Raw genomic sequence first — 22605 nt, 5'->3', positions numbered from 1 at the left:
TGCTGATTTAGGGGTATTACACGACATGGTTCAGTTGTGGCATCTCATTGAGATGACCTTCTCTGAAACAAATACAAAGAGGACTTTCCCCTGTTAAATGGCTAAAACACAGAATAAGTTGGGAAATACTGTTTCTATCTCAAAGTCTAGGCCCAGGGGACAGAGTGCTGCTTACAGACAGAGGTGTGCCTTGTAAAGTGCAATTCTCTGCAAGAGACTTCAGCTGCTGGTGCTGCATGGGGGAACGTTCCTTCTTCCAACAGAGCGGGCCTGCCAGTTATAATGCATACACTGTATTCTTTCTTTCCCTTTCTCCTCCCTGCCCTACTCGTGGTCCCTATATAAAACCTGAGGCTCTTGCTGACGGTGAGAGTGACTCGCTTAAGGCTAAAATAACGGAAATACATGCACTTCAATTTCACAAACACCAGATAGGTTTGTAACTCGCAGTAGCAAGATTCTTACTTTTCGTTTATGGGCTGGAAGCCCCCCTTCACTGATAAGTCCACTCTGTATTTTCATGCAAATAACGCAAGCACTATGCTAGAACTGTTTTTACTTAATCTCATCGTTTCTGTGCGTTATATGCATATAGGGCACGATTTACATGGAAATGTTAAATACATGGAATGTTAGTTGCAAAAAATACTGTAATCTCAAAAGCTACAACCTTCACAGGTCACTTTTGTTTTTGTTAGGTGCTGTCAAGTCAGCTCTGGCTCATAGTGTCTCTATGTACAACTGAACGAAATACTGCCTGGTCCTGGGCCATCCTCACAATCGTTGCTGTTTGAGCCCACTGTTGCAGCCACTGCATCAACCTATCTTATTGAGGGTCTTCCTCTTTTTCGCTGACCCTCTACCTTATCAAACATGATGTCCTTCTCCAGGGACTGGTCCCTCCTGATAACATGTCCAAAGTACATCAGACAAAGTCTTGCCATTATTGTTTCTACCTTTTCTCATAAACAGAATGTATGTGTCATAGCAGGAGGCGGAGGCACAGAATTCTGGATTCTGGTGTTTAAGGGAAGGAAGATGGAGTGCATTACCATGGGCTTGGCTACTTGTCAACACACCGATGAGCCCTACCCCATCTCATTTTGGTAATTAATAAACTATTGTTCTGGACGAAGGCAACTCAGACTCTCCAAGGTCCTAACTACTTGAGAGCTGCCAGTAATCACTGAGATACTGCTAACTTTTTTATGCTCAAACAAAGAGTAAACACACACACATACACAGCACCTTTTTACCAGAATAAGTTGTCCTTGACCGTCATCATCCATCACCGAACTCTCATGAAGACACCATGCAAGTCACTCGCATGATTATGACTCATTCCTAAATCCCAAATTGGCCTTACCTTAGTGTTCCTCCTTAGACTGCGAAGAATGTTCCTCCTCCTAGGGTCTTCATCTGTTTCATATGGAATGACAGCGTTGTCCCCTTTATAACCTTGGGACGCCTGATCCTCCTCTTTCTTCCGGATGGGCCCCAGCTCATCATCACTCCCCACGCTGAAGCTGGTTCGGTAACTAGCAAACCTCCCCAGGCGGGTGCATCTCGTCCTGTACAGCACAGGCTTGCTCACAATGGACACCTTGCGGCCTCGCTCTAGGGAGCTGGTGTCCATTTCGCTGTCAGAACCATTCCCGCTGCCGTTGGACTGGGCTTTGTTGATGTTTCGAATGGTGATGATTTTGCCCTGGGTGCTGTCGTGCGGCACTGAGTAGATGTTTTCTTCTTCATTCCTTGGCTTGACAACAGCATCCATGGGTTCAGCATAATCAGAAGGATCAAACCCATCCAGAGGTAGCCAGGTGCTAGAAGACACAGACTTCCTCTGCCCATCTCTATGACCTTGGTCTAAATAGGACAGATCCCCCTTTGTGATTTCAAAATGGACAGGAGGCTTTGGTCTGACTGGTGGAGGTACTTTGTTGTTCAATTTACTCTCGAAGTTGCTCATGAAGAAAGACAGCCCATCGTTCCCCTCCAATTCCATAGAAAGCTTGGAATGGTCTTTGGACAGAGAGGGCAGTGATGTGTCTTCTCGAAACATGCTATAAGATGGGGGCTCAATGTCTTCTTCAGAGTCCTGCAGGTTTGAGTTGCAGAGAGGTGAGCCTGCCCGGGGCGAGTTGAACACCTCTTCTGTGGTGCTGCAGGCTTCAGCAGCATTATCGTACATGTGTGTAGCCTCGATGATGTTCTTTTTCTCCACCACATCTTTAAAGAAGGGGTGAAAGAGCTCAAGTTTATGCTGGGGTTGGCTACAGGGGATGCTTGTGAACCTTCCATCAATTTCTTGCGCAATCTCCTCGCCCTCAGTCAGCTGTTCCCGACTTAAGTCGTTGTCCAGGACATCAACAGCGCCATCAGTGAGTGCTACGAGCTGAACGGGGATAATATCCTGCACTTCACAAAGAAAGGCACGTAACATGGCCAAGGAGGCCTTACGTTTGGCGGAATAAAAAACAATGTACCCATGAACCAACCGGCTTTTTCTGATGCTAAACGAGGAATGGTATGAGAGGATAGACAGTTCGATGCGTTTCTTATGTAGTCCGATTGGCAGTTCAAGTAAAACAGAGTTGTTGCTCCCACAATGGGAAGATTTACAGGTTTGGGACTGAAGGACAGGAAAGAGTATGTCATCTACACTAAAAGGATCCCCACACATCAGACACATAACAATTCGCAGATCAACGTCAGCCAAATCTTTGATGCTAGCAGTAGAACTGACCAGGTTTAAGTTACGCTTAGAGTCCAGAAGTCCTTTCAAAACTTGACTAATTTGCTTTTCATTAATGTTGCGTCCATAGCCAATGCCAGCAGACGCAGGGTCGAGAAAGACACATTGGAGTTTGCTCGCAATCTGCTGGCCTTGCTGTATTAAGCTATGCAGGGACTCTCCACTGGTGTCTCCTCTCTTGTTAACCAAAATTAGTGTCAGGGGAAGGTGGACCAAATGGTTATCTCGCCTGCCGAGCGTGGACTCTCTACTCTTCTCTATACTCTCCACCACGTAGGATAGAGATTCCTTTGAATTATAGAGACAGAGACAGCCATGGGGTTGAAATGTTGGCGTCTGGAAAGAGTTGACTGGAAGCCGGACATTACCCTCGATGGGCCTCAGGGAAAGCTCATACATTTTACCATCTATCACATACTTGTCATCATTTGTACAAAGAGCTCGAATCTCGTTGGCTAACTCTCGGGCAAGGCCATCTTTGCCCAAGATGACCAAGTTGATCCTATCGATGTTGGGATCAGAGAGTGAATTTTTCTGATTCCGGTCAGATGGTCGGATGAACCGAGAACTAATCAAGTGCTCGATCTTAGCATCCGCACAGGCCGGACAGCTGGGGCATGTTTCCTTGGTTGGGTGGTACACAAAGTGAATGTGCTTCAGAATCAGGGCATCACGCTCTGCTTGGAGCTTCTGCAATGCTTTAAATCTCTGTTCCTCCCCCAAGACATCCTGAATGACACCCATCTTCTCTTTGCTGGGCTTTGCATCCAGCTCCAGCTCGTAAAACAACTCAGAGTATTCTAAGAGCAGCTCCTGAAACCCCTCCTTGGCTCTGTCTATAATCTGCTTTTGGTGTTTGCTATAAATATCCATATATACGGACTCTTCCAGCCACTGGTAGAAATCTTCGTTCATAATAAAACTGCGGGCCTCTTCCCAAGGCTTGCCAGGAGTTATGAAGGGAGAGGTCTCCAGGTTTTCCTTAAATGCCCTTCTCATCTCGGCTCTTTTCCTCTCGTTCCTCAGTTTTTCTAAGTGGGCCTCGTACAGCTGCTCCGCGGGAACTGTATCCATTATGTCAAAGGGAATCCGCTCATTTTCCATGTTGTCAATGTGGCTGGTGGTGTCCCATGGCGTCTCTTCAAGCACGACAAACCACTTTAAGAATTCTGGCTTGGTTTCCAAGAGCTTTTTGGCTTTTATGCAGCTTAGGTGGTCTATTTCATCTAGGTTGGGCGTAAGAGCTTCAAAGGCTAGCGGCAGGGCAGCCAGGTATAGCTTTCTCCGGCGCTCAATGTGCTCATGCTTGAGGCGGTGGATGTGCTGTAGAAACAGCTTCTTGGCTTTCTGAGTCCCTTCCAGGTAGACATAGTCCTGGTACTCTGGCGAGGCCTGCATCTTTCGGCTGACACTCAACCAATTCTCATTGTGATTTTTCACAATGCGGCTCACCAGCCACTCATATTTGTCTTTTGCAGTTGCGATCTGCTGACTCTGCTGCTTGAGGGCTTCAAAATAGGGAATGATTTTCGTCTTTCCCCGACTTTTATCGATGAGTTGCACTAAGGTGCTGAAAGCCAAGTCCACGTTCACATTAGATCTGGCCGAGGTCTCCACAACCTGGAGGTTCTTTTTGCTTAAGGCAAAAGTATGTGCATCTCGAATGTACCGCTCGACGCCCTCATCACACTTGGTCAGGACCACCACTATGGGCTTTTTTGTTTTTGCAAGCTGATTGTAGAGATTGGAGACAAACTTGAGCTGGTCATCAAAGTTCCTATTCATGCCCCTGCTTACATCAATACCAAGAAGAAAACCATCCACCAGTAGCTTCCCATCCGGCATTTGCTTCTGCTCAAAGTCCTGCTCCAGCCCCAGCTGGTCAGTGCAAAAGTACATGAGTTTTTCGGCGGATGCGAGCTTGGTCGCAGCAGCTCTCTTGATATAGGGCTGCAGGGCCGTGCTCCGATGAGGTTGGAAAGTCTGGTCGTCGATAAATTCAGTCTGTTCCACAATGTGCATTTTACATTCCACACAATCCTCCAGAGAACGGCTAACCTCTCCCCAGTAGAGAAAGTGGTCATTATTGACCACTCGCCCACCAAAGTCACTGGTGCTAAGGACAGAGGTATGGTCCAAGTGGAACTCATCAGCACTGGGGCGCACGAAGCGATTGCACAGACAAGACTTCCCGATGCCACACTGGCCCTTCTCCTTCTCGGTCCCAGACAATCCCACCACACTGATGTTGTAGGTGGGAATGCGGACATCCTGCTTTCTTGCCATCATCATCGTCGACACATCCTGCCACAATCAACCACTTCCGAGATCAGATTAGTGTTTTCCAGTGGACCTGAAGGCTTCCCAACATCATCAGTGAGGGCCGAATGCTCGAGCAGTGAAGCTGTCAGGTCCCATGGGGCTTGCACACCAGCACAAGGTCAGTTTTCGCTGTCTCTCATCGCCAAATAGTCAACATTTCTTCCTACATGGAGGGAAAAAAGGAAAACTATCACCATCATAACTTTAAAACCCAATTATAAATATTGAACTATGACAAAAACCAATTTTTTAATTCCACGAATATTTAGTAAACATCTAATGTGCCAGACCGTATGCTGGGTGAAAACATAATAGTGAATGAGACTGTCATCCGTGTACCCCACAGAATTACAATCTAGTGGAGGAAGACATACGTAAACAGCATGATAAGTGCTAAAATAAGGGTGGGATGACTCCCGCTGGCCAAATTTGGGACCATTTGCACACCAAAACAATGAAGTACAGTAGCAAATTATAAGAGCCCTGTCGGCGCAGTGGTTAAGCATTTGGCTGCTAACCAAAAGGTCAGAGGTTCAAACCCACCAGCCGCTCCAAAGGAGAAACATGTGGTCTACTCCTTTAAAGATTACAGGCTTCTACTCTGTACTACAGGGTTGCTGTCAGTCAGTATCAAATCAGCAACAACAGGTTTTTTTGGAAACGGGATGAATTATAACCCACCGGAAAAAATAGGAATACAAGTCCACACACTGGATAGGGCAAGGATCATCAAAGGATGCTAAATCTGAGGGGTAAATTTTGATGAGGAGCAGGACATTTGCACAGAACTCAAGTGTCTCCTAAGAGACTACTTATTAGTTGCACAAGAGAGAAACAAAATACAACCTACTTATTACACAGAGACGAAATCGTGTGACACTTGGGGCAGGTGCTCAAAATCAGCATCACCGGTAGCAGGCAGAAGGACATCCTGCGTCTCCAGATGTGACACACTGAGGAGGAAGGGGCACTGCTATGGAGTATGACAGCCTGGAACGCACAGTCTCAATGTGATCACAAGGGAACATCAGAGAGACACACAAAATGAGGAACATATTAACAAAGGAGGGGGAGGCTCTGTATTTTTTCAAAAACATATCGTCATAATAGACAAAGAATGGCTACTAAATGTTCCAGATTAAAGGAGACTCAAGAGACACGGTAGCGAAGTGCAATTACCTGACCCTAGACTGGATTCAGTACTGGAGGGGAAAGGCCTTTGGGTGTTTCCTCAGGAATAGGTCAGTTAACAACACGGGACTATGAATGGGATACTAGATAAAATAATTTTATCAATATAAATCTATGACGTTGATCGCTACCATGTGAGAGAAATACACATTGAAATATTTTGGGGAAAAGAGTCGTGATGTACGTAACTGGTCTAGAACTGGTCCAGCAAGAAAAAATTACGTATATATACTGAGAGAGAGAAAGCAAGCAAATGAGGTGAAATGGCAGCAATACGTTAACTTGGGTAAAGTGTATAGGAATACCGGTGGTGCAATGGTTAAGTTCTCAGCTGCTAATGAAAGGTTGGCGGTTTGAGCCCATCACTTGCTCCTCGGGAGAAAGATGTGGCAATTTGCTTCTACAAAGATTCCTGCTGTTGCTAGGTGCTGTCCAGTTGGTTCCAACTCATAGTGGCCCTATGTACCACAGAATGAAACGCTGCCCGGTCCTGCACCATCCTCACTATCTGTCTTAGTCATCTAGTGCTGCTACAACAGAAACACCACAAGTGGGTAGCTTTAGCAAACAGAAGTTTATTCTCTCACAGTCTAGTAGGCTGGAAGTCTGAGTGTAGGGTGCCAACCCCAGGGGAACACCTTCTCTCTCTGTTGGCTCTGGAGGAAGGTCCTTGTCATAAACCTTCCCTTGGGCTAGGAGCTTCTCAGCACAGGGATCCCAGGTCCAAAGGACACGCTATTCTACTGACTCTTGTTTTTTGGTGGTATGAGGTCCCCTTGTCTTTCTGCTCCCTTCTCTCTTTTATATCTCAAAAGAGATTGGGTTAAGACACAACCTAATCTTGTAGATTGAATCCTGCCTCATTAACGTAACTGCCTCTAATCCTGCCTCACTAACATCATAGAGGTAAGATTTACAACACATACGAAAATCACATCACATGACAAAAATGGTGGACAATCACAATACTAAGAATCACGGCCTAGCCAAGTTGACACATATTTTGGGGAGACACAAATCAATCCATGACACTATTATTGCTACGTTTGAGCCCACTGTTGCACCCACTGCGTCAATCCATCTTGTTGAAGGTCTTCCTCCTCTTCGCTGACACTCTGTTTTACCAAGCATGATGTCCTTCTTCAGGGGCTGGTGCTTCCTGATTAACACGTCTAAAGTACATCAGACGAAGTCTTGCCATCCTCACTTCTAAGAAGCATTCTGGCTGTACTTCTTCCAAGACAGATTTGTTGGTTCTTCTGGCAGTCTACAGTATATTCAATACTCCAACACCATAATTCAAAGGTATCAATTCTTCTCTGATCTTCCCTATTCATTGTCCAGCTTTTGTATGCATATGAGGCGACTGGAAACACCATGGCTCGGGTCAGGTGCACCTTAGTCCTCAAATCGACATCTCTGCTTTTTAACATTTTAAGGAGTTTTTTTTTTTTGCAGCAGATTTGCCCAATCCAGTATGTCATGAGATTTCCCTACTGCTGCTTCCATGGGTGTTGATTGTGTATCCAAGTAAAATGAAATCCTTGATGACTTCAATCTTTTCTGTTTATCATGATATTGCTTATTGGTCCAGTTGTGAGAATTTTTGTTTTCTTTATGTTGAGGCGTAACCCATACTGAAGGCTGAAGTCTTTGGTCTTCATCAGTAAGTGCCGCACTTTCAGCAGGCAAGGCTGTGTTATCTACATATCGCAGGTTGTTAATAAAACCCTGACACACACCTTTCCTCATCTGAAACCACTCAGTATCCCCTTGTTCTGTTTGAACAACTAACTGCCTCTTGTCTACATACAGATTTCTCATGAGCACAATTAACTGCTACAGGATTCCCAGTCTTCATATGGTCCGTCTTTGCATAGCCAATAAAACACAGGTAAACATCTTTCTGGTATGCTCTCTTTCTGGCCAAGATCCATCTGACATCAGCTACGATAACCCTCGTTCCATGTCTTCTTCTGAATCAGGCTTGAATTTCTAGAAGTTCCCTGTTAGCGTACTGCTGTAATCACTTTTGAATTACCTTCAGTAAATCTTACTTGCGTGTGATATTAATGATACTGTTCGATATTTTCACACTTGGTTGGATCACCTTTCTTTGGAAGGGGCATAAATGTGGATCTCTTCCAGTCAGTTGACCAGGTAGCTGTCTTTCAAATTTCTTGGCATAGATAAATGAATGTTTCCAGCACTGCATTGGTTTGTTGAAACAAATCACCTGGTATTCCATCAATTCCTGCAGCCTTGTTTTTGCACAATTGCATTCAGTGCAGCTGGGACTTCTTCCTTCAGTACCATCGGTTCTTGATCTTGAAATGATGGAATGTCAACCAATTCTTTTTGGAACAGTGACTCTGTGTATTCCTTTCATTTTCTTTTGATGCTTCCTGCGTTGTTCACTATGTTGCCCGTAGAATTCTTCAATATCACAACTTGAGGCTTGAATTTTTTTGGTTCTTTCAGTTTGACAAATGTTGGGCATGTTCCTCCCTTTTGTTAACTTCAGGTCTTTGCATATTTCATTATAATATTTTACTTTGCCTTCTCAAGCTGCCCTTTGAAATCTTCTGTTCAATTCTTTTATGTGATCATCTCTTTCTTTCGCTTTAGCTACTTGATGTTCAAGAGCAAGTTTCAGGGTCTCTTCTGACATTCATTTTGGTCCTTTCTTTCTTTCCTCTCTTTTTAGTGACCTTTTGCTTTCTTCACGTATGGTGTCTCGATGTCATCCCACAATTCGTCTAGTCTTTGACCTGTTAGTGCTCAATGCATCAAATTTATTCTTGAGATGGTCTCTAAGTTCAGATGGGACATACTTAAGGTCATACTTCGGTGCTCATGGACTTGTTTTAATTTCCTTCAGCTTCAACTTGAACTCACATATGAGCAATTGATGGTCTGTTCTTCAGTTAGCCCCTGGCCTTGTTCTACCTGATGATATTGAGCTTTTTTATCATCTCTTTCCACAGATGTAGTTGACTTGATTCCTGTGTATTCCAACTGGCGAGGTCCACATGTAGAGTTGCAGTTTATATTGTTGAAAAAGGGTATTTGCAATTAAGAAGTTGTTTGCCTTGCAAAATTCTATTAGGCGATCTCCGCCGTCATTTCTATCACCAAGTCCCTATTTTCCAACTACTGGTCCTTCCTCTTTGCTTCCGACTTTCACATTTCAATCACCAGCAATTACCAATACATCTTGATTGCATGTTTGATCAATTTCAGACTGCAGAAGTTGGTAAAAATCTTCAATTTCTTCATCTTTGGCATTAGTGGTTTGTGCGTAAATCTGAGTAATAGTCACGTTAACTCGTCTTCCTTCAAGGTGTATGGATATTAATCTATCAATGACTGCATTGAACTTTAGGATAGCTCTTACAACTTTCTTTTTGATGATGAATGTGATGCCATTCCTCTTCAATTTGTTGTTCCTGGCATAGTGGGCCATATGATTGTCCAATTTAAAATGGCCAATGGCAGTACATTTCAGCTCACTAATGCCTAGGATATTGATCTTTATGTGTTCCATTTCATTTTTGAAGACTTCCAATTTCCCTTGATTCATACTTTATACATTCTACATTCTGATTATTAAAGGATGTTTGCAGCTGTTTCTTCTCTTTTTGAGTCACATCAGCAAATAAAGGCCCTGAAATCTTTACTCCACCCACGTAAGTAAGGTTGACTCTACTTTGAGGAGGCAGTTCTTCCCCGGTCGTATTTCGAGTGCCTTCCAACCTGAGGGGCTCATCTTCCAGCACTATACCAGACAATGTTCTGCTGCTATTCATAAGGTTTGCACTGGCCAGCTCTTTTAAAAGCAGACCATCAGGTCCTTCTTCCTAGTCTTAGTCTGGAAGCACCACTGAAGCCTGTCCACCATGGGACCCTGCTGGTATTTGAAATACCAGTAGCATTACCTTCCAGCCACCATAGCAACACGCAAGCCACCACGGTACGACAAACTGACAGATATGTGGTGGCTGTAAAAAAAAAAAAAAAAAAAAAGATTACACCCACGGAAACCCTATGGGGCAGTTCTACCCTGTTCTACAGGGTCGCTATGAGTCAGAAAATCACTTGATGGCAACAGGTTTTTATGCTACAGTCGTCTTTTATGCTACTTTTATTTTTGAAACTTTTTGTAAGTTCACAATTACTTCCAAATAAAAAGTTTTAAGGATGTGGCTGTGGGATACTCTCCCTGATAAGAATATAAGCTCTGTGAGGATAAGGCCCACGCCTGCCCTGTTCACTTCTGTGTCCCCTGCTTATGGCCCAGTGCTTGACACATTTAGTGAATGAATGAATGAAGAGACAAGCAACTCTTTGAGCAAATATTAAAGGGTCCCCAGAGCCAGCCTTTTGGATTTAGGAGAATCTTTCTGAAGGAAGTTTCATCTCAGGTGAGACCTGAAGTACGTATAAAACACATTTTTGATAGAAGCACTGAAAAGTGCAAAGACTCCTCCCTCCCTCCTCCACAAAAAAGTACAATCTATATGGGGGAAGCAGCTGCAATAAAGTGTATGTGTTGGGAGCAGATGGGTTAGATGGATTAGCAAATAAGCAGGAACCAGATTTAAGCCACTTTAAGAGTTTGAAGTCTTTTCTGAAGGTTACTGGGAACCACAGAATGCAGCTATTAAATAGCGCCTTAAAGGGGCTACAGTTTGAACAGCTGAAACAACGAAATGCTTAAGTTGTCTTGCAAAAAGTCTTTAGCAACTTTCTGGCTGAGAAACTAAAATATGTAGCCTTAGCTGCCTCTACACAAGTGTCTTCCGGCTATACAGTTTATGCTGTACGGCCTTTTACTCATAGGCTCAGATATGACTGTGCAATTGCTGAACCTGAAGCCAAATGAACAGTCCCCTGAGACAATCACAAACAAGAGAATTAAAAATAAACAGCAATTTTATTCTGAAACTCATTTATGCCTGGAAAGAACCTAGCATTTCCACCACCTTGATGCTTTGTAAGCCTATCTCCTAAAAAATGCTGCAGGAAGTCTGGCCACCACCCATTATTCTCAAGGGGGGAACAAGGGGACAACGGGAGGGACAGCATGGTTATGCCCTATGAGGATAACCTCAAAAGGTCACAGACTTTTTCCAAACATCCACATTTTCCTCTGATAACCCAGAAAACCAAACTCCCTATGGAAATAAGATGTGGTGAGCTGTGGTCTGTACATATCGTTGGACCATTTTAAAAAGGGAAATTTCAGTGACTGTAAGCAATCCCTCCAGGTAACCTAACGGCAGGTCCCAAAGAACCAAGTTCCAGACTTCAGCAGGATCCAGTGAAGAATCCACGGAAAGACAAAAAAATAAACCTTCCCCATCATCTACTTCCCTAGGTGGCTGTTTATGTTAACAAAATTTTCAGATTCTTATGAAGATCTACCACCGCCCATTTGTCAGTTTGTCGGACCGTGGTGGCTTGCACGTTGGAAGCTATGCCACCAGTATTTCAAATACTTACAGGGTCACCCGTGGTAGACAGGTTTCAGCAGAGCTTCCAGACTGAGACAGACTAGGAAGAAAGGCCTGGAGATCTACTTCTGAAAATCAGCCAGTAAAAACCTATGGATCACAACAGAATACTATCCAGCTCGCCTGCACTGGTCCCATCATCAGGAGGGATCAGTCGCTGGATGAGGCCATAGTATTTGCTGACGTAGAGGCCACCGAGGGCAAGGGAGACCCTTAGTGAGATGGACTGGCACAACAGTCGCAATGATGGACTCAAGCGTGCCAGCGATCATGACAATAACGCAGGACCAAGCAATGTTTCGTTCTGCTGTATACAGTCGTCACAGAGTTAGGAGTCAACTCAAGGGCAGCTTTCGATTTATTTATCTATGAAGATCTAAAGCAATTAACACACATCCATCCTCTGGTATACCTGAACAAGAAAGATTTGTACAAAATCGAAGTGCTTTTGCACATTACTCTGTAGCATACATATTGAATTTTGTTTCAACCCACAAATAGACTCAAGTTTCCCAGAGCCTCAAACAGGAACACTGAGTAAAGTTTGAAGGAAAAGTCATGGGTTATGGTGCAGTGAATTACTCAATGTCACCCTTCTAGACACAGTCTTTGTGACTTCCACACAATGACTGGGTGGGATTATGCAAATAAGGTACTTCTGGCCCACCAAGGGGATTAGACAACCTGCTAATAATACAAATAAGGTGTGAGAAACCCTAACAAGGTGATTGGTCAGTTTTGCCATCCCTCTGGGCTTAAAATGAACCAATTCCAGAGGCTGGAGGGGGGACCTCGCTACCATCAAGAGCCAGGAGCAGAGTACATCCTTTGGACTCAGGGTCCCTGGGCCAGGAACCTCCTAGACCCAGGAGACAGAAAGAGTCCTTGAGAAGTGTCGGCAAGCCCAGCAGAAAAATGGCAGCAACAGAACCAGGAGACTGACATGAGATGGCATGGTGGGGTAAGCCCACAGAGCAAGGGGGCCGCAGTCAGTATGCTGACCCACAGAGTGAGACAGTTGAGCACCTTTGGGTAGGAGGCTTACTGGCAGAGTGGGGTGCCTCTGGTACTTACTGACAGAGCTAAAGAGCTTTGTAACACTCTGCCCTCAGGCAGGGCAGAGGCTGGGCTGAGAGGCCCAGAGCTGAGAGAGAGGCCTCCCTGCGAGCATAGCTGAGAAGAGACTGTCTTGATCAAAGAACTATATCCTGAGTCATCCCTGATTCAGAATTGTACCCTGTTACTTCCCTAATAAATCCCATAATTGTGAGTATGGTCTGAGAGTTCCGTGTGGCCACTGTAACGAACTGTCTAACCCAGCAGAGAAGTAGAAAGTGCCGTGGGAGGGACGGCTGGTGGCAGAATTGGTAAAAAGGTTTGCATGTGGAGGTATGTGTGACCTCCGCCTCATAAGAATCAGCCTCGGGCTGATGATCTTTATTCTCTCTCCCCCTTGTCAAGTTAGACAGGGAGGCCTCACAGCCACCACACCATTTTTTACATGGGTGCTCAAGTAACAGAGCCCTTGTCTATCAATCCCTCATCCCAGTGTACGGCTGGTCTCAAGGCCACCCACGTGACCAGTGTGGAAACACAACTTGGCACAGTGGTTCTACCACAAGTGATTGTTGTAGGCAGCTAGCAAATAAGTCATCCATTGTCTGTTGACTTGATTATTCTCTGTAAAGTGGATCCAACAACCCACGCCTTCACAGAAATCTCAGGGGGAAATAAAAGCAAATCACCCTGCTTTCAAACCTAAAGAAATAAAGATATCAGCTCCATTCTGAACTAGACTAAAATGCATTATCTACTCAACACCTTGTTTCGTTATAAAAATTTTAACGGCATATTCTACTTAGTCCATTCAAGTTCAAAGGTTCAGTTACTTGAAGCTCCTCTAAAGAGAGGAAAGGAACACTCCCAACTCTCAAGAAGGGAGCAACTGATATTTTAAACCCAGAGTGCTGCTTCTTAACTAAAAAAGCGACAGGAAATGCGAATTAGCCGGCATGGGAGTGGTTAATTTTGGTAACTTTCCACTGGTTAGACACCTAATAGGTTCCCTGGTATAAGTGCATTCTATCCTTAGCTTTGATGTCTGGATAATGCAGTTTTACTAGTTCCTCAATTGGACTGAATTACACAGTAAACAAAGACTGTTATAAATCTGAAAACGGTATCAAACACTTAGTTTAAAGGAAACAACCTTAAGTGTTTGGTCACAAATACATATTCAACTTTTCTAAATGGTGGGTAAAAAAAAAAAAAAAAAAATTAGCTGAGTCACTAAATTTCATGATCTAAAGGCCACAAGGCAAGAGCAAGTAAGAGACAGGGCATGACCAAAGCTTCGCAACGTCTTCAGAGTTTCAGTCTCGTGGGAATCCGTGTTCTTCGTGGGCAACTACGCCACCCAAACGGCAAAGTCTGAATGTGCATTCTAATAACTCACCACTACTAACCCTTTTCAAACTGATGTGGGGAAAAAGTATCCTTTAAAAACAGTAGCTGCCTTTATTTCTGAGTTTCACAGAGCTGCTTGTATTAGAAAAAGAAAAACAACCAACCTAATATTTAGTTTCTCATTTTACACCATAATTCAACTACTTCAGAGAGGAAAATGCTTCAGGAATATTTTCAATTCTTTGTCACAAATATATGCTGTGAAAAAACATAGTGCAAACATCTGAGTGCTTTTTTAGAACTTGTCACCAGGCTTCTAGAGTTGTTTATGTGGTTTGTTTAACCAAGATGCCAGCTCTCTACCAGAGTGCCTCAACTGGAAGGGAGGAGGGTGTTTTCTTTTTTAACACCTCTACAAAACACCCAGAGCAAGAAGTGGTAACATTCCCAAGATAGCACACATTTCATATGTCACTGCGATCCCAGTATTACTATGAGTGCTAAAGTCCATACTGTCAACAACTCTATCAGGATACGCCTCGAAGGTGTATACCACCCTCCCTTTCCAGCACTCTCATCCCCTCCCCCCATCAGGGGTTGTATGATTTGGAAGGACCCCCTAAGACACAGACCTACCACCATTATCCATAACCAAAATTACCGTCTCTACCACTGAGAATATTCAGCAACTTCTGAAAATACTTTTCGTTTCAGGTAACCATATATAGAACTAACGATACTATAAGGAAATAACTTCAGAGAGCTGCTAGCAAAGAAAGTAAAATACTTGTTACCATAATTTTTTTAACCCTGACAAGGAAACGAAGGGAAATACACGTTGTTACTCACAGACAACAAAAGCCTTTCTTAAACCTCGTATTTCTCAACGCCTTAAATTTCTGAATGGATTTTTAAAGCTATGAATTATCAGCAGCAGCTGGTTAAAATGTTTCCTTTATTAAGTCTTCAGGAGCCAAGACCTCAACTACCCTGAGACCAGAAGAACCAGATGGTACCCGGCTACCACTACTGACCTTTCTGACGGGTCACGATAATCAGTCCTGGATAGAACGGGTGAAAAATATAGAGCAGAACTCAAATTCTGATTTAAAAAAAGAAGACGACAAACAGAGAACAGAGGACTCCTAGAGACTATTGCCTTGAGACACTCTTTAAACTTAGAACAAAGCATATTCTCTGAGATCACCTATTAACAAAATAGCAGAGTGGCATACAAAATAAAGGAAATTACCCTAAGATCCGTATCCTACTTAAAAACCAATCAGTGTGAGACCAAAAGGTTAACAATTACTCAACAGCAAAGATGAGAAGATAAGGGGGCAGGGAAACTAGAGCACTGGAAAGGGAACAAACAACACAATTAAAGAGAACACTGACACGTTGTGAAAAATGTAACTAATGTCACCGAACAATTTGTATAGAAATTGTCAAATGGGAACCTAACTTGCTGTGTAAACTTTCAACAAAAACTCAATAAATATCAGAAAAAAAGTTTAAGTAGATAAATAATAAGTATTGGGGAAAGGGGAGGGGGACCAAAGTAGGAAGGCTTTTCCCTGCCGACAGACCCTTGAGTTTTCCAGAGGAATTTTCTTGCGAAAAGGGTCAGCAAGGCTGGGCTGTAAGAGCTCCGGCAAGGAGAGAGCACTGCTCTCCAGACAACTGAACCACTGGACTAACAGCTTCTTTAAAGCCCAGTGCTTCCACGTTCTCATTAACAAACTCTAAACTAAATGTTCTTAAGGCTTTTGTTTTTGAATAAAGGTAAATTGGAGAAGAAAAGCTGAAGTGGAGTCCAAGGTCCTTATTCATCTCATTCATTCATCTGTGAAATTCAGATGAATCTACAGAAGCTTAAAGTTGGTGAAATGCAAAAATGTGTCAGGCATATGCCTGCAAACAGGAATCTATAATCTTTTGGAAGCTCACTGAGATACTGGGAGGGACTCTTCATTTCCTGTATGTGATTTCTGTCAGAATCTGACCAAAACCAAAGTCAACTTCAATTCACAGCGACCCTACAGGACAGAGTATAACTTACCCCATGGGATTTCCGGGGCTGTAAGCTTTGCGGAAGCAGACTGCCACATCTTTCTCCCACAGAGCCACTAGTGGGTTCAAACATCCGACGTTTCGGTTAGCAGTCGAGCACTTTAACCACTGTGCCACCAGGGCTCCTTAGTGACATACTACTCGGCCAGTAATAGAGCCACTAAATTAAACTCCCTCCTTCCTTTGTAATGTTTCAGAGGGGTTAGCCTTTTTATTACTCTAGTTGCTAATCTTCAGAATTAAGAACTGCACTGTCCATCAACCAAATCAAATACTAAATATTTATAAAGCTACAGCAATGTGATGAAACAAAGAAGAACGGGGCACTGGCCTCACTGGTGAAGACCTTATAATTTCCTTGAGATACAATGCTTACACTTAAAAAATAACTGAGCCACAAGATAATAAATGGTATAGACCACTTCCTGCGATCCAGAGAAAGGAAGAGAAGATCGCTTGGCTCTGGGGTGGCTGGGAAAGGTGTCAGAGCAGAAGTAAAACTTGAATTGTACTTAAAAGACTGGCAGGGCTTGGAGAAGTGGTTTAGGCATTCTAAAGACGCGAAAGGACACGAATGGTGACCACAATGGAAGAGCACAAGACCCGTTTTAGGACAGACTGACTGGAACTGAGTTTTCATATGTGGGAGGTAAAAAAGCTGAAAGGCCAGCCAGGGGTCAGACTAAGAACAGACTGTATTTTCACCTGTGAGAATCCAGTATGAAAATAATCTTTTATCCCACTGATGTTATTTACTGTTGGAAACATGGTCACCTGAACTCCTTACCCTACCAATTAACAGAGTCTAAGAAGTTGAACATCTTACATAAAAAAGCAAACTCCATCTGAATACGGCAATTATATTTTTACCTTTCAGTCCAATGCAAATAAAAATAACAAGGGGTGGGGGGAGTTAAACACAACCATGGATTTATAAAGGAAGCAAAGAGCAAATAATATTTGCCCGGAATAGCACCAGTGGTTACTCCCACTACTCTAGGCTACACACACCTACTCCCATCTGGTATAAGAGGGAGGATTTCCTCATAGCCACAGCATCTCACTATATCCTAGTGCTCGGGGTACAGGAAATCTCTGAAATGGGTCACCTGGATTTTGGCAAGACTGATTTAACTGCTTAACCATCTGGTCTTGAGACATGTAATCTCATGTGACAGATGGGCTCTTCCTGGACACTTAGATATGTACACTCGGCTCTCACTATAAAGCCAAAAATTCCAAACTCGTCATCGAGTCGATTCCGACTCATGGCGACCCTACAGGACAGAGTAGAACTGCCGTATAGGGTTTCCGAGGCTGTAATCTTTATAAAAGCAGACTGTCACATCTTTCTCCCACGGAACGACTGGTGGGTTACAACCAATGACCTTTCCATTAGCAGCCAAGCGTTTTAACCACTGCACTACCAGGGTTCCTTCTTATTGTCTTACATAGGGATTATTGTCTTGCAATAGGGATTACTGTCAATGGTAGTTGGTCCTGGTGTTTGAAAATCAAAATTTTATCAACAGGATCTTTCCTACTTCTCCACTGCCTTCCTTCCTCCCTCCCATCAAAACCACTCTCACTATACCCTCTGCAAACTTGACGTACAGCAAGCACTCTCCAGAGAGTTCAACATGGAAAATACAAAGGGTCAAAAGATTTGCAAGCACTGATAACACAGAAGTCTGTTTTGAAAATAATCTGACCCAATGTTAATGTTTTCAAGAGCAGCTATGAAAGAGTCCCTAACGCTCCACTGGTAATTCTGGCAAATGCCTCTGTTTCTTTTCTCCCCTGGTAAAGTTACCTTTGAATTCTAGGGTAGAAAACAGAACCATGCTGCCATCTCACCATTCCAGCCATCCCATCCTACAAAAAGCCAGCAGCCCATTTTTCACCCAGACACAGTTCTCATGGTTTGAGGTGTGCAGAACTCGACAAGCTAGTCTCAGAAAAACAAAATTTCTAAGCCAAGTTGTTCACAGGGTGAAATCAAATTCCTCTGGTGAATAAAGGGGGCTGCCTTCAGCAAAAGCACTTCCTTGAACTTTATCCTCAGCAGCTCACGACCAGGTAGCTATGGAGTGCGCTAATCAAGCCATCTGATCAAAGCACAAGGAACTATAAACAAAGACAAAATCAAAAGCAAAGAAATCTGCCTTACTGATGCAAAATTTCTACTGGGTTACCTATATTAAGAAAAACAAAAAACAAGTAGGATTTCTGATAAGCTGTAAAAATATTCCATCCCAAAGGAAATTTAAAACCAAGGCAAATTCAAAATTGAAAGCACTCCAGTAAGCCTACGTATCACAGTGTATCTGCCATTACCACGGTGAGCTGAGATTCTTACCAAACCAAAACCCTCCCACCCCCCAAAACTGCTAGTTTTACCTTTGGATTTTCTGGTGTTAAGGCCAGTGATACGCTGACTTTTTAAATGGTCAATAAAACCTATACATTTAGTTCAGTAGTAGCTGTTTCTAAGTACACGTGATCGATTCAGTTAAAAAAAAAACTTCTCAGAAAAAGGTTCTTTTTGAAAAAATGTTCTCCATAAAAATGTCTCTGAAAATGTAAGAAAAGTGGAAGCACCATCTCAGAGAAATGTGCCTTGCAAATAGAGGACAATGCTGAAGAAACAGGCATTTCTGCGAACTGGGAAAAATAGGTCAGCTGATTTACAAGTCCAACAGTAAGCCTTACTATTCCCCTGACAGCATTTCAAGGTGACATGAAAACTTCTGCCCATTATCTCTAATTATTCCTCACCGCTCATTTGCATCATTCTATACTAGCAATTTTTTTTTTTATAAATTGCTAGTCCTAAAATAGGCGACTGCAAGTAATAAAAGTTATAGTACATGCATAAACATTCATGAAAAGAATGGTTAGTTTTTAATTTTATCGAATGCACCTTAATGAAGCTAATGACAATGGTTACACAGAACTAGAACAATCAACTTCTAAATCCAGCAAATTTAAGTAGGGAACAAATTTCGACCCATGGGTTAAAGGACTAATTTAGGATGCACACAAAACAAAATCAATGCAAGCAGTCCCTGACTTAGGTCATATTCATATTACAACTGAACCGCACTTACAGCTGTCTTTTTTTTTGGGGGGGGGGGTACATTTTATCGTTAGTAATATGTACTACATACAGTGTCAAAGCTCATAATTTGCTGATGTTATCACTCTCAGGCCAACCCCAAAGACAAAGAAAGGTTGGACTTATAAAGATTCTGATAATAAAAGGCAATAATAATGAAAACTAAAAAAAAAAAAAAAAGACAAAACCAGGTATCTGACTTAATGGGGACTACCTGTTCCCATGTTCGTCCCTTCCATTTTCTGGCCTTCGCATTTACTTACATGTTTCAAATGAAGTTAAAAGCAGAGGTATGAGATGGAAAATGAACAGCCACAAGACAGAATATGGGGAGAGGCCTGGAGTCAGCACAAAATTGTGCCTTAGGCTCAATTTATCATACTTGGGAATCTGCTAAACTGGGGCGTTTTTCCGTTTTCTTTTAGAGGCGATGACTAGATGACTGAATATTTTTAAAACAAACTGGATTTTCTGAATGAAAAGCTGTTACATGTCGGTATCATTAACAAAAAGTTATTATGAAAAATACTATTACTTCTTATCCAAATATTTACCACCTCAATATGTGAAAAGTGGATCTCAGGTCCCTGCTTTGAGGAGAGGAAGAGAGATACGATAGAAAAAGGACTCAAGTGGAGCCTTGGTTCTATTTCTTCACTGGGGTGGTGGCTTCATGAATGTCCACTTCATTAACTGTTCATACCGTGCCTGTTTTCTACACTAGTCGAGATGGCTTTTACAAAGGCCATAATTCAGAAAGATGAAGAAACTCAAGTTCACACAGCCCATTCTCTGACGTACTACAATACACTGTCCCCCTGCTCCACACCAGCCACCTGCCTGGGTCCAGTCAAACAGGTGACTAATCCTCAGTGCAGCAAGTGAGGAGACACGTTTGCTCTGGAAAGCCGTGATGTACCAGCCATTCTTCACTACTCCAGAGAAGGCCGAACAGGTGGCACATCAGCCCTTCTAGCCTCACTTCAACCAGAGCAATTCCAATTTGATCTCTTTTGTATGCCAGAGTCCTACATAAAATGATTTTGTTTTAATAAACTGTCTTTAAAAACTGTTTTTTAAAATAGCTCCAAACACTTTATGATTTACATATGTTTAGCATCACATTAAGGAGCCCTGGTGGTTAAGTGAGGTTTGAATCTCTGTGGGAGAAAAGACCTGGTGATCTGCTCCAATAAAGATTACAGCCTTCGAAACCCTACAGAGCAATTCTACTCCACCCTACAGAGTCGCTCTGAGTCAGGATCAACTCAATGGCATACAACAACAGCATCACGCTGGCGTTCCTGGGTGGTGCAGTTAACATGACTGCTAACCAAAGGGCTGGAGGTTCAAATCCACTCAGAGGCACCTCAGAAGAAAGACTTGGTAATCTACTTCTGAAAAATCAGCCACTGAAAACCCTATGCAACACAGTTCTACTGGATGGCAGCTGGCTGTATTCTTACTGGTGTGGTTTTTTTTTTTTTTAAGCACCACAGTGCCCATACCATCCCAACAAACTATGTACCCTTTAATACTCAGACATTTGACTGTCTAATTCCCAAAAGATAAGCATCAAAAGAGCTTCCCAATCTGTCTTCCACACCCTTTCTACTCATTCAGTAAACCTATCCAGATTAAAAACTACTGAGACAAAGAGAAAGAAAGGAACTCAGCTAGTTAGAGAACCCAGGATCCCCCACATCCCTGGGGTCACATCTCACCACTCTCCCTGTTGTCCTGGCCCAGAGGACAAAAACAGGGAGCACAGGCATTACGGGACGGGGTGTCTGGCTGGTTGGGGGCAAGGGGTTGCCAGTGGCATGCAGAGGTCGGGGGCCAGCCTGTGGATGGCCTTTAGTATTCTGTATGGCTCTGAGAAACCACAGGTTTCTGACCAAGAATGACATGGCCAGGTCTGGGCTAAAAAGATTATTTTGAAGCATGTGGGTACTCTTAGCCTCCTCCCTCAGATCTCTGGCCTGCTAGTTTCCCCTCAGCGCACTGGGTAACTGGTTCCCATGTAAAGGCTAAGTCAGACCTGGGGATAATAAGCACCATGAAAAACAACTGCCTAGGCCTGGAAACACTGACACAGTGGTGGCCAAGAAGCTCCTTTGAAAAGCCTTGTCAGGGCCCAGGCTCTGGAATGTCGCGGTGGCTCACAGGAAGTGCCTGAGAGCCAGATTCCCTCAGACTGTGCTCAAGGCCATAATTTCCTTCCCATACTGAAACCGCTAGACCTATGGCTCACTGTCAGGAGAGTCGATGGAGGGGAAAGGACAGATAACTAAGAAGTAAAATCTGAAGAAAACTGGCGATTTGAGAAAAATTCCAAAGATTCTTCTTCGGATTAACAAGTAAAAGGATTTCTAGAGGGATGTGCATCTGTTTTCTCTCCAAATGAAAAGCCCCTTGAAGGCAGAGCTCCTTAGAGCAGGCAGCCAAGTACGTAAGAGATGGGCCCAATGTCAGAGATGAGGAAGCTAACAAGGAGAAGGGAAGTCGGGTGTTCGGTCAGTCAGTCAGACAGTTTTAGTACACACAGAGAGCTGAGACAGAGAAAAAGGAGCTCAGCCATCTGGAGAACTCAGGGTCCCCCACACCCTCAGCAAGCTCCATCAAGGTCACTTCCTCACTTCTTACCCCACCCCTGAGCTACTTCTACACCATGCTCTGGAAATGAGTGAGTAGCGGAGAAAAGATGAATCAAGATCCTAGAATCAAAACAACTGGGAAAGGGACAAACAGGAGGGACACTGAGCCAGGACCATCTATTACAGCAACCATCTCCGCCCTCATCATATGGAGACTTTATGACTTTCTGTACCATGTTCTATCTACCTACTACCCAACACAGGAAGATAAATTTCAAGCTATAAAAGTAACATGTTCTGCAAGGGAACCCAAAAATAACTAAGCAACCACTTGTGGTCATATAAGGAATTTAATAAATGGCATTTTCTATCAAATACTAGCTCTGATTTTCCCTTAGATAACAGACCAGAATAGTAACTAGCTCCTCCTTATCAGCCACCATTCCTTAGAAAGTGCTTGGCCAGTGACTTTTTCATGGACATCAATGAGTCATCTCTTATCACAGCTTCAGCCCTGAGACTTCAGGAAAACAGGCCCTGCCTACTCTTCCACAACAGCTGTCCAACCTGCTAGAGGGAGCACCCTGACCTCATGTATTTGGCTGCTATACAGAAAACCATTGT

General features: G+C 43.3%; 1 protein-coding gene across 1 annotated transcript in view; it reads right to left on the bottom strand.

The window, feature by feature from the left end:
- ARHGAP35 (Rho GTPase activating protein 35) overlaps positions 1 to 22605 on the bottom strand; it is a 137118-nt gene that overhangs the window by 77900 nt on the left and 36613 nt on the right. The window contains exon 2 of the mRNA XM_064293877.1: positions 1367 to 5243. Coding sequence (XP_064149947.1) covers positions 1367 to 5050 — 3684 coding nt within the window. The 5' untranslated portion in view covers positions 5051 to 5243. The remainder of the gene's footprint in view (positions 1 to 1366; positions 5244 to 22605) is intronic.

The sequence above is a fragment of the Loxodonta africana genome, chromosome 11 (genome assembly GCF_030014295.1).
Source record: "Loxodonta africana isolate mLoxAfr1 chromosome 11, mLoxAfr1.hap2, whole genome shotgun sequence".
Lineage (NCBI taxonomy): Eukaryota > Metazoa > Chordata > Mammalia > Proboscidea > Elephantidae > Loxodonta > Loxodonta africana.
Note: the sequence above shows the minus strand (reverse complement) of the source record. Positions and strands in the feature narration are given on the sequence as shown.